Here is a 12,423-nt window from a genome sequence, read left to right as displayed (position 1 = left end):
CCCCTAATGTGCTTCCTTAATGATAGAGTTCTGGGACTCGTAGTTTTCCCCAAGCTACAATAAATATCCTCCAGTGGATTCTGCCTTCATGAACAGAATTGTTGCACCATTTAAACTCTCCAGTGAGTCACAAGCACCTGATTCCGGCTGCTTATTGATACCAGTTCAATATATATTACCTACTGGCGGTCGCCAGTGGGTAATTATAGTTAAGATCAAAGTTTCCATAGGAAAAGCATTTTTTGTTTTGTCAATATCATTGGCATTGATTTAGGAATCTTCCCAACATTAAAAAAAAAGCATTTGGTTCAGCTGCAATGTTGAAGGTTTTGGGGTTTGAATGAGTATGCGATTTGTTGTGTGGGAGTGGGTGTTTGAAAGTTTTTATGGGGGTGTGAGTGGGTGTGTTTGTGATTTTGTGGATGATGCTGTCAGTGATGTCATCAGTTATGTCATTTGAGATGTCATCAGTGATCTCATCAGTGATGTCACTGACCACGTCATGAGTGATGTCATTTGTGAGTAAATAAAGACAGAAAAGGTCCCCCCAAGTTTAATTTCAGGTCCATGAGGAGGGGGAGAGAACCAGGCAAAAACTATGAAACACTTCTGGCTGACCTATATTTCTTTTAATATTTATTTATTAGTTTTCATTTTCAAAAAGTGAGAATTCATTTATGAGCGTATTAGATTCACAAATCACAAAATTACATAATGAAACAAATTCAACATTTATTTTGACATAATATACAAAATTAAAGTCTAAGACAGGTCAATTCATTATAGCTACCATACCCTAGCATATTCATGCATAACCACAACATACTCACTCCATATCATACCAATCATTCAACCTGACGTACATAATGTGAATTAAAAGTAGAATTTGATGAAACTGTGGGGATCCGACAACGAAAGAAATCAATAAATCATTTCATTTGTAGCATAGAGACATTTCATCAATTGCAGCAGTGTATGGAGATCACGGTATCATTTCATTGTTGCATGCGAACGTCACAACTGTCTCTTTTTCTAAATGTCTCACTGGGCGGATTGCCAAGGAAAAATGGTCGACATACGTTTCGGTGGGACACACTTTCTTTTCACCACCTTCATCAGGACCAATATAAATTATACAGTTATAATAAAATATAGTAGCAGGGGTATCCGAAAGAACGTTTATTCAGTCCTAACGATAGCTCAAGTCATCAAGGCCACTATATGAGAACCGCAAAATCCTCTTCTCATTACTCAAAAATGAAGATAGAGATGCATACGGGACCAGTTGATTCTTGGGTATACAGCATACACAGCGTGACACAGCGTGGTGTCAGCAGCACCCGTAGTGCACTACGGGCACTGCTGACACCACGCTGTGATTTTCTACATGCCAATCAGACACATACATCGGAAAATATAAGTACTCGGATTTTCACAAAGCCTTGGATTTTTAACTCTGTAAGATGGATTGACTCCTGGGCCATTGCGTCTTTTGAATTAATGACCAAATGTTGTATACCCACAAATCAATTGGTCCCGTATTCACACCATCTCTCAGCAATCCCACTGTGTTGGGCTTGCTGGAGGTAACAGGTAGGCTAGTTGGCCCCTAAGGACCCCCAGCAGTGAAGGGGATTTCCTGGTTTTAGAACTCAGCAGTCCTGCTCTGTGGGACTTAATGGAGGTAACAGGAGGTGTAGTTCTTGGGGCCAACTAACTCTCTTGTTACAGCCAGTAAGTCCCACAAGGTAAGATTGCTAAGAGGTTTTTGGAGGCCATGCCCCCTTTCTCCACCTCTCTGCGATCAGTGATGTAATCAGTGATGCCATTTGAGATGTCATCAGTGATTTCACTGACCATGGCATGAGTGATGTAATATGTGACATCATCAGCAGTACATTGCGGGGGTGAGAGTTGTAGTTAGCTCAGCTAACTATAACGGCTGAATTTCACAGGTTTTGTACAAGTGAAATGTCAGTCTAACTATAACGTTCCTGTAACCTGTGTTTTTTCCGTGAATTTCGAAGGTTTTTAAAATGCTGATTCCTAATTATAAGATCCCTGAAACCTGTGTTTTTTTCAGTGTACATATTTATATATATATATATATATATATATATATATATATATATATATATATATATATATATATATATATATATATATATATATATATATATATATATATATATATATATATATATATATATATATATATATATATATATATATATATATATATATACATATACATTACCTACTGGCGATAGCCAGTAGGTATATATAGTTAGGATTTTTTCCCTATGGGATTTCTGAAAATTCTATGTCTAATAACTTTGGCGTTTGTGGACGGAATCGGCTGAAATTTTCAGGAAAATGGCACATTTTGTTTCTGAGCAGCTCCTGGAAATTTGGGGGGGGTTCGTCAAGGGGGGGCCGAGAAAAAAGGGGGGTCCCAAAACGCGTTTTTCCCATGTTAATTTCCATAGGGCGGTTGGACTCACTTTTAGCCCGAACGGCTGAATGGATTTCCACGAAACTTGGCAAAATTGTAGGGACTGTTAGCCCGATGTGCCTTTGCTAGGTCTCAATATATGTGCTTCAGTGGATTTTGAGAAATTAACGTTTAAAACAAGATATATATCTGTAACAGCGCTCCGGGCAGCGCTCCGGTTCGCGTACTTTTCGCGTATCGGAACTTTGCGAAGCGAAGCTGATTGGCTCTCCGGTGTCTGTCAACATTCTAAACAGTCCGGAGCGGCCGCCATCTTGTCTCTCGGTAGGATCGAGAGACAAGAGGAGGCCAAAACAAAGGGGGAAATGAAGGAAAGGGGGCGAGGTAGACCCCTTCTGACCCCCTAGGATTGATGAGGGGGATATTATAGAGTCACGCGGGGCCCAAAAAAAAAAAAAAAAATCCGATTTTTTCGCCGTAGAGACGCGTCCCGGTACGCGAACCGGGCAGCTAACCGGGCAGCTAACCGGGAAGCTAACCGGCAGTGTAACGGGAGTCTGAGGAGTAGCTGATTGGCTGTCAACATTGTAAACAGTCCGGAGCGGCCGCCATCTTGTCTCTATATAGTTAGGATTTTTTCTCTATGGAACTTTTGAAAATTCTATGTCTAATAACTTTGGCGTTTGTGGACGTAATTGGCTGAAATTTTCAGGAAAATGGCACATTTTGTTTCTGAGCAGCCCCTGAAAATTTGGGGGGGGGTCGTCAAGGGGGGGCCGAGAAAAAAGGAGGGTCCCAAAACGCGTTTTTCCCATTCATTTTTCCATAGGGCGGTTGGCTTCACTTTTAGCTCAAACGGCTGAATGGATTTGCACGAAACTTGGCAAAATTGTAGGGACTGTTAGCCCGATGTGCCTTTGCTAGGTCTCAATATATGTGCTCCCGTGGATTTTGAGTAATTTAGGTTCAAAAAAAGATATATATCTGGGCGGAGCCTAACCACACATCTGATCTGATTGGCTGTCAGCACTTCATCCAAGAAGTGTTGGCAGCCATCTTGGGACCAATATACATGATAGCACCTCATTAAAAAGCACATTGTAGTTAATAGAGGGTTTTAGGACTTTAGTTACATTATAAAACGTTTGTGATATGTGCACGTGTGGATTTTGTCTCATTAAGGTTAAAAAAATATATATATATCTTTAAGCGTGTTCTGGCGCGCTTACGTTTTGGGTTTGGTTTGCGCTGCAGAGACGATACGTCACGGTTATGCGATGCATCATGAGGCGTCTCACGGGCTACGTGATACGTCACTTAATAAAGAATATATTTTACAGCTATAGATATTAGCTTTTAAAAAACCAATGAAATTCACAGAAAAAACCATAGGTTATAGACCATATATAGTTAGGAATTTGCATTTACAAAACCTTGAAAATTCACTGAAAAAACCATAGGTTATAGACCATATATAGTTAGGGATTAGCATTTAAAAAACCTTATTTTATTTGCACAAAACCATTGAAATTCCATATATAGTTAGTTGCACTAACTATATATCGCGGACCCGCAATCCACTGCTAATGATGTCACATATTACATCATTCATGACATGGTCAGTGACATCACTGATGACATCACTGATGACATCTCAAATGACATCACTGATGACATCACTGATGACAACACCCAGTGACTGTATGTTTCTGTAAAGTTAAAATATGTCTTACATATTGAAGAATGAGTGGATGTATAAGTGTCTGGATGAAGGATTTAGTAGGTGCATGACTGACTGTATGAGAGAATGATTAAATGTGTCTCACTGAGTGCATGGGTTAGTGATTAAAGTGTCTTAATTTGGCAATCATTATTTATGTTCTTCTGTAAACTGCTGCATGTTTAAATCAGTAGCTATATCAGTAACTATATGGGTTATTGAATGGTTGCCCAAGTATTTGTATGGGAGACTGAGTATGTGTGTGGGTGGCTGGGAGGTGTATAACTCTGTGCATAGATGTGTGAGCAGTTGATTCCCTAGGTGTATGGGTTCAAAAGTGCATGTAGAAACAGCTGTATGGACAGTTGACTGTGTGCATGAGTGTATTGGTGAGTGAATGGATATCTCAGTTCTACATGTCAAAGTAAGTACATATGTAAAACACACTCCATGTGAGAGTTGACATATATAAATAACTGAACATAAGAGCCAGTGAATGTGAGAGTGGCTGTATGAATCATTGTGAACTTGTATCAAGGATTGTATAAGAGAGTAAATATGTGTTAGTATATGTTTGAATAAGTAAGGTGTGTATAACTGTATAGTTGAGGAAATGGAGGTGTGATTGATTCTTTGCATGACTGACTAGGTGTGTGAGTAACTCCATGGATGTGTGACAGTCTGTGAGTGCCTGTTTACACTGAGTGTATCTAAGGTTATATTAGAGTCTGAAGATGTATTATCACATAAATGATATCATCAGTGATGTAATCAGTAATGTCAAATGAGATGTCAGTGATGTCATCAGTGATGTTATTTGAGATGTCATCAGTGATGTCATCAGTGATGTCATTTGAGATGTCATCAGTGATGTCATCAGTGATGTCACTGACCATGTCATGAATGATGTAATATGTGACATCATTAGCAGTGGATTGCGGGTCCGCGATATATAGTTAGTGCAACTAACTATATATGGAATTTCAATGGTTTTGTGCAAATAAAATAAGGTTTTTTAAATGCTAATCCCTAACTATATATGGTCTATAACCTATGGATTTTTCAGTGAATTTTCAAGGTTTTGTAAATGCAAATTCCTAACTATATATGGTCTATAACCTATGGTTTTTTCTGTGAATATATATATATATATATATATATGCACTGATATACACCTATATACACATATATGTCAATAGGGCACTAGAGCTCAACTGCGCTATCTGGCCTTTGTTTTTCTTTCCATCTGATGGGACATGAATTTCTCATTGTCATTAGTTTGGGGTGGTGGCTGATCTTTACTGGGCAATGGCACCCTCCTGAAAGAGGGACTTTTGTGCTCAATTCCGAATCACCTCATGCCTGTGCCATCAGTAGTGACTTCACACACATAACAGATGGGCCTGGGAGGTATTGCCAGTCCCTCCGAAGTTCATACGAAGATCGAACTTTTGGTGGAAATATGGCTAGAGGCCGATATTACTACCCTCAGCGCCACCTTAGCCATTCCCAGCAGCACAACTTACTTTTTGCTGAGTGTGGAAGGGAGAAAGGAGGTAGGAGAGAGGGCGGGAAAAGCAGGCCAGCTTGCAATGGGGATGCATTAGAACTGAGTCTCAGAAGAGCATACAAGATGCTGCCTAGTGAAAACATGTTGGTAATAGTGAGCTACAGCAAGAAGGGCGGAGTGGTAAGTGATGGTCTTCATAAACTGGTTTTAATAGTGATGCTATTTACTAGCTAATCCCTGAAGGAAATGGAGGTAGTATGCCAACAAATACTAAAGAATAGTAAGACCAGGAGTCTGTGATAAGAAGTGACAAATGGCTAACTGATAGAAGAAAATGTGTTCAGAAGTTACCAGGGATAATAACTTGGTTGAAATGATTACACAAGTCCAGTAATCACCAAGAGGTGCTCAGAAGAGCATCACAAAATCTCCAAGTGCTGACAGAGAGCATCAAGTGATTATAGCATCCATAGTGCTTCTACAATTGATAATTTGACAGTTATTATAACATGCAAATAAACTACTGAAACCAACATTTATCTTGGAGAAAAATATGAGCAGTATTTAACAGGTTTGTTTTGATGTTCATAGATTCACACATGAACAATATGTCATGAACCTCATGTGGAAAGCCAAAGCAATATATCTAATGATTGTCTTATGAATACATCAAACCCACCTGACAGTATTATAGCACACTGATAATCGCAAACATGATCTGCTACCATGCAGTCATGAACATGCAAGGGTACCATGAGACAGGTTAAAGTGATGTGTCGTACTCATGCATATGACATTCATGTATTTAAAGTGCCTTTTGATTCCATGAGCTATGGTAGTATGTATTTGTTAAATGGCATAGAGGAAGTGTTATTCTTAGTTTCCTTTAAACTTCAGAATTATGACAGTTAAGTTTATGGGTGTCATGGAGAAGGGGTATGGTGACTGATATTTGAAATAACTCGGGTCTAATCATAACTGCAAAGATACTAAAACATGCACAAAGGAACATATACAATGTATGTGTATTCCCATGTCAAGAAAGGCTTTGCATGTGGGGTAACTGTGTTCGGTTGATACATAGAACATTTCAATGGTATTTGATAGTCATCTGGAGAATTAGATCCTGGGAAAATATTCAAGACTGATGGATAGAAAAAGGTGTTCTCATTACCTGGAGCTTAAAAATCTCTGTTTGTGTAAGGTTGGAAATGTTTTAAACAATGTCTTAAAATATACCACTTACAGCATTTACTGTGGAGTTATTTTTAGTTTCCTCTTGTGATGTGTACATTTATGTACCATTTTAATATTATTTGCATGGCGGATGATACTAGAATATAACGTTTCTTTAAAACTAGACAATATTTAAAAAGAAATAGAAAATAAATGTTGAGGGTTGTCAGATAGATTGGGGACACAAAGCACTGTGTCAGGTGTCAGGATCAACAGATAACTTGAACTGTTCACTTCTTTACAGTGTTCTTAAATGAAGCAGGATTTAACTTTGTGAAGAAATGCATTCATTCCGTGGAGACGCGAGGTATGCATTAGTTTTTTATTATTAGGCAGCTTTTTTGCATTATTTGTTTTGTTGGTAGAACAACTCTTAAATTGATAATCAAGAGCTGAATACAAGGGTTAATCATCACTGTGTTCTCAGATGATTAGGCATGCATTACAGAAACTCTACCAGACAAGATGTTTGGATTGACACCGTAACTTCTTTTCTATAAATGTTAAAAATGTAAAGGGTAATACAAAGGTATATAAAGTAAATGCTGTAATGTATTCATATCAATGTTATTAATCATGCCTGTTTCTTATCATGTCCTATTTAGGAATAACTATTTTGGGTCTCTACAGAATAGGAGGTGTCAATTCAAAAGTTCAAAAACTGATGACCACTACCTTTTGTAAGTGTTTAAAAATTGTGTGCAGTATGAGTCATTCAAAAGTTTATAGCTTAATTTGTGGTCATATTTTCTAAATACATGTATGTTTAACATTTAGCAATCTTTAGTTATTCTCAATATCATTGTAATATCTCTTTTTTGTAACTGTCATGTTTACTAATTTGTTTGACTTTTACGTTCTCTTGACAAAATATTCCCTTCTTGATGAACATGTAACACAACCTCTAGTACTATTTTGTTAATTTATTTTGTGGTTTTTCAAAAGTGACACCTTTTCACCTTTGCGGAGCAGTACACAGGGATCCTCTTAATTGTCTGACTCTACCTTTAGGTATTTGTACACTCTACAAGTTGTTAAATAAAATTGTACCTTTCTCCACAGAGAGGCTAGATGAGATTGTGACTGCTAAACTGGCAGTGTACATGTTTTTATTAATGTCATTGCAAGCAGCGGCGGCCGGCTCAGGTAAGGGCGGCGGGTTGGGGGGGTTTGGAGGGGGGAAGTCGACAGGCGACTGAATAGGTATAATAAAATAAATAAATAATACCTTTTCCGTCGTCTGTCTACTTCCCCATGCCGTGCGCTGCCCCACCTTAACGCGTTTACCTGAGCAGCCCGCCGCTGATTGCAAGTGCTGTATTAACACTAACTCCTTTCCTGTTTTTAGGGCTCTGAGCTATGTGAATGGGGCATTGTAGTCAGGGTCCCTTGTTCTTCATCTCCCTTTGTCCCTACACTATATAAGATTTAAGAGGGGATTGATTTTTAGTATGTCCTTGATGGATCGATGTATCCAAAGAACCACTTCTCATTCCCCCTTTTGAAGTCTCTTTGTTCCCTGGTCAGGACATGAAGATTTATTTGAGAGAAATAGTTCAGGACTCCATGTTTTTGTAAACCGTAAAGATGCAACAACTGGCAAGTTGTTCTAGGACTGTTGGGATTTTCTTATGCAGCACTCCTTGTGCTCAAGAACCCAAAAGTCATTCTTAAGGCATTTGGAGGTGTGCAGGACAATCTGCAAGATCATGCATTTACCTACATTGATGTAGTATTTGGGGTCAGTGTCCACTATCTCTAGACCCATGTACATGTTGTACGTTTGCCTGGAGTAATCAACTTTGGGAGAAGTGTTGACACTTCTGTGAGTAGAAGTTTATGTTGAAGCACTAGTGACAAGTAAAGTGTTATTAGAATCGGGGTTATCCTTTCCTGGAGCATGCCACATGAAGTGCCCTATTTCTGCTATTCACACAGTCTTCTGAGTTGAGCTCCAGATGCCATACAGAAAAAGATAAGGAACACCTACATACATGTCCTTCATGCAAGTAATACATTGTAGACCGTGGAGAACCACTACCTACGTGATGCACAGCTGTAGACACCTAGTGTCTCTAGAAAATTACAACTCTTTGCTGATTGCAAATTATATGTTTATGTATTTTTCATCAATAATTAATCCATTCCAATCTTTTCAAATTTTCCAGAAAACATTAAATCACTATGCTTGACAAAGTACAGAATTAATTGCATTCTCATCTTTACGAGCCTTCTTAATAATTATTCCAACTCTGATGTGAAGTGCAACAAAAACTCAATGATTTCACTGTGTTTAAAACATCAATCCCAATGCATATCGGGTTCTTCTGAACCCTTTCGCAGGGGAATTATGTAAATGAATAACGTGTATCCAAATCTTTAAGTCCTCTTCACAGACCTACAACGCAATATGAGAAGAGCTAATCATACAAATGACAGCAGGTAACAAAGATTGCATGAAGACAAATGTCAAAAACCTATTTAGGATTTGCACTCCAAAAAGTGACAGCGTGAAAAATAAACAAATAACTAGTCCTCTGGAAGGCTGGAGGCTCAAAGATAACCATTCTGTGCTGTTAACAACTCCAAGTGAAACGAAAAGCAATAAAGAGATGCATACAAAAGTGCACATGAAAAATCTCACACGTGAACTACTGAAGAAATCTACTCCAATTGTGGGTACTCCCGTGTCAATTGCATACAAGCAACCAGAGTAAAAAAGTCTGGATTCTATGTGACTGAATCTCTTGTGACAACACAGTGAGTTAGTGTAAACAACCGTCCCCGGCCCTGCACTCAGGCTTACCTACTGAATCACGAGCGTGAACACCTCGAGAAGTGAAAACACTGAAATGAAGCATGAGCGAAAAGCATTAGTCTGAAATACTATGAGAGCAAGAGTGGCGTTTTATGTGAGACTGAACTGCCTGTAACAGCTTACCGATTCCGAGCGTGCAGGCTAGCTTTAAAGAGAACACCGTTTTCAAATAATTATCCACGAGCGTTTAACAGGAAACTGTAAAAACATCAAGGAAGTCCCTGATTAATGCCCCGCTGAGTTTTCCCCACTGCTCGAGCTTAGCAGAAATATGTTCCGAAATCTCAACACTCGCCAGCAACTCGAACCGCGTTCCGCTCCCAGTGCTTCCGACAGTATGTCTTCCGATCAGCCTATTTGCTTAGCTATGCCTGATCCCCGTCGCCATCTTTTTAAGAGTGAAATTGATTTCTGTGACACCTAACCTGTCTGCACAGATGATTATTGAGCAGTGTGTATTGTTGAGAAAAAATTGCTATGCATTAATGGCGAAGAAAGCTATTGTTCACACATGATCAGGTGTGCAGTAACTGTGCATATTAGAAATGTACTGAGATAGCTACCAAGCAATATAATGCAAACAATATTTGGCAGACTATCAAGGTTAATCTCGAGGCTAGTCACATGATCTCCTGTTGGGCCACATTTCTAACCAAAATTAATTGGGAGTTTTGTGCCTCTGGTATTGTTGAGGCACTGGGACGAATATAGTGAAGCGTTGGTGAATGATCATACTCATGGTCTTAATTAGTAGATTACATTTAATCAGAAAATACAGAGACCTAACTTGTAGTTACTGACATAGGAGGCTTAGAGAAATGAGATCTGCAGTATATTTGCTTTGGGAGGTAAAATGTATTCATTTTGGATGTCACTTAATTCCATAGGTATCACACAATGTCATTTCAATTACAGAATTTGGACCGGATGCATAGCCCAGAGAATTAAAAGAGTTGCTCTTGAGGCTTATGATTAACCTGCAGGTAATAGGGTCAGCTGATAATACATTTTCAACCTTCTGAGGCCAGCATATTGAATAACATTAACTCTGTAGTAGTGTACCTGTTAATTGCAGTTATGGAATAGAACAGTCGTAAGTTCTCTCGAATTTTTTTTTTATTAAATATATTTATCCGATAAGAAGGATATTTTTTATTGTAGATGAGTCAATGTTTCTTTGAATGTCTCTATTTTCATTGTTCGCTTTCATGAATTCATTTTTATTGAACCAAAAACAGTTATCGTTACCAGTTAACTTTTTTCTAGGCTTCCCCCAGGTGGGCGGCACGAGGGAAATCAGATACAAACCCCCTGTATAGTTCATTGACTCGGCCAGGAAATTAAAAATAGTGCACCAATAGTGGGATCCTTGTAAAAATGTATTTCCTTTTTTTCAGCTCCAAAGTCCCCACCAGACATGGATATTGATCTTGAAATGTGGGACAATAAAACAGTAACAAGCGGGCTTAAAAACTACCTCAGGTGAGTCAAGTTATGTTGAGCAAGTATTCTCTGCCAGCTCATAAATGCACAACTGTCAGAAAAAATATTTAAAAAGCATCATTTTAAAATATTGTTTTATTTGAAATAATATTTCAAATACAATTTGCTGACTAAATATGTCTTATTAAAATATCAATGCGTATCTACAATTGCTAATTTTGCAATTCCTATGGCATACAAATGAACATTCTGAAATCAACCTTCAGCTTTATCTTGGAAAGGAATATAGGCAGTATTTGACATTTTTTGGGGGGAAATTAAAGTGTTAAATTTGTAAAACCACAAAAATGGAATCATTATAAATGCAAATTAGAAACATAAACACAAACTCACCAAATAACAGAAAGGTGTGGCCAAAATCTTTTTTCAACATAAGGTACACATTGCAAGCAAAAGATTCTGAATCACCAAATGTTCATTCAGTCATCTTTAAATTATTATATTAATAAATGTTAAATCAGTAGCAGTATATCTATTGATGGACAGCACACCATCATGTGCGTTTTTAGAGGTATTTAATTGTCTTTCTAAAAATTGTGTTTCTATCCTATTTAATTTGACAGTTGTTTGCGAGCATAATTTGAAAACAGTAAACATTTTTCTGTATAAACCATTTATGAAACTTTTCTTTGTCTTCTGACCAGGTGTCTCTCAGAGCCACTGATGACATTCAAGCTGCATAAAGATTTGATTCTTGCAGTTAGTAAGTAAAATGTTAATACACAGTTGAGGTTTGCCCTACATTTTTATGGCAACATCTAAGCGCGTCATTGAGCAATACAGTGCACATGCACATTTTTATTTAAAAACATATTCACGCAAACAAATTGTGAATAATGTCAGCACAATTCTAAATTGTGTAAAATTATATGGGAATTAACCTACATATTATAGGATCTCCTGACAAAATGTTTACAGTATTAAGTTTAATATGTTACCTCAAATTTTTAAACTGCAGTTGCATTTCCCAAATTCTTATTTACATTTGCTGAGCTTTGAGACCATAAATCGCATATAGTACTGTGAAAAAACCTGCCTAGTGGGCAAAACTTAATGGAGTGAAATTTGGTTAAATGGATGTCCTCAGCTCACTATTTCAAGATTCAGGCCATTATTGACCAAGGGTTTGCATCGCCCTTGCGCCACGCAAGGGCCACAAGGGGGCGCAAGGGTGACGCAAA

The 12,423-nt window shown here is 38.0% G+C and overlaps 1 protein-coding gene across 2 annotated transcripts in view; it reads left to right on the top strand.

Annotated features, from left to right (window-relative positions):
- The window catches only part of ARHGAP42 (Rho GTPase activating protein 42), a 664,758-nt gene that overhangs the window by 562,108 nt on the left and 90,227 nt on the right, over positions 1–12,423 (top strand). For both annotated transcript variants that reach the window (XM_086935288.1, XM_086935287.1), the window contains exons 13-16: positions 7,166–7,228; positions 7,527–7,601; positions 11,137–11,221; positions 11,887–11,945. In XM_086935288.1, coding sequence (XP_086791414.1) covers positions 7,166–7,228; positions 7,527–7,601; positions 11,137–11,221; positions 11,887–11,945 — 282 coding nt within the window. The remainder of the gene's footprint in view (positions 1–7,165; positions 7,229–7,526; positions 7,602–11,136; positions 11,222–11,886; positions 11,946–12,423) is intronic.

Source organism: Lissotriton vulgaris, chromosome 8, assembly GCF_964263255.1.
Source record: "Lissotriton vulgaris chromosome 8, aLisVul1.2, whole genome shotgun sequence".
Lineage (NCBI taxonomy): Eukaryota > Metazoa > Chordata > Amphibia > Caudata > Salamandridae > Lissotriton > Lissotriton vulgaris.
The sequence above is the reverse complement of the archived record's forward strand: the minus strand, read 5'-3'. Positions and strand labels throughout refer to the sequence as shown.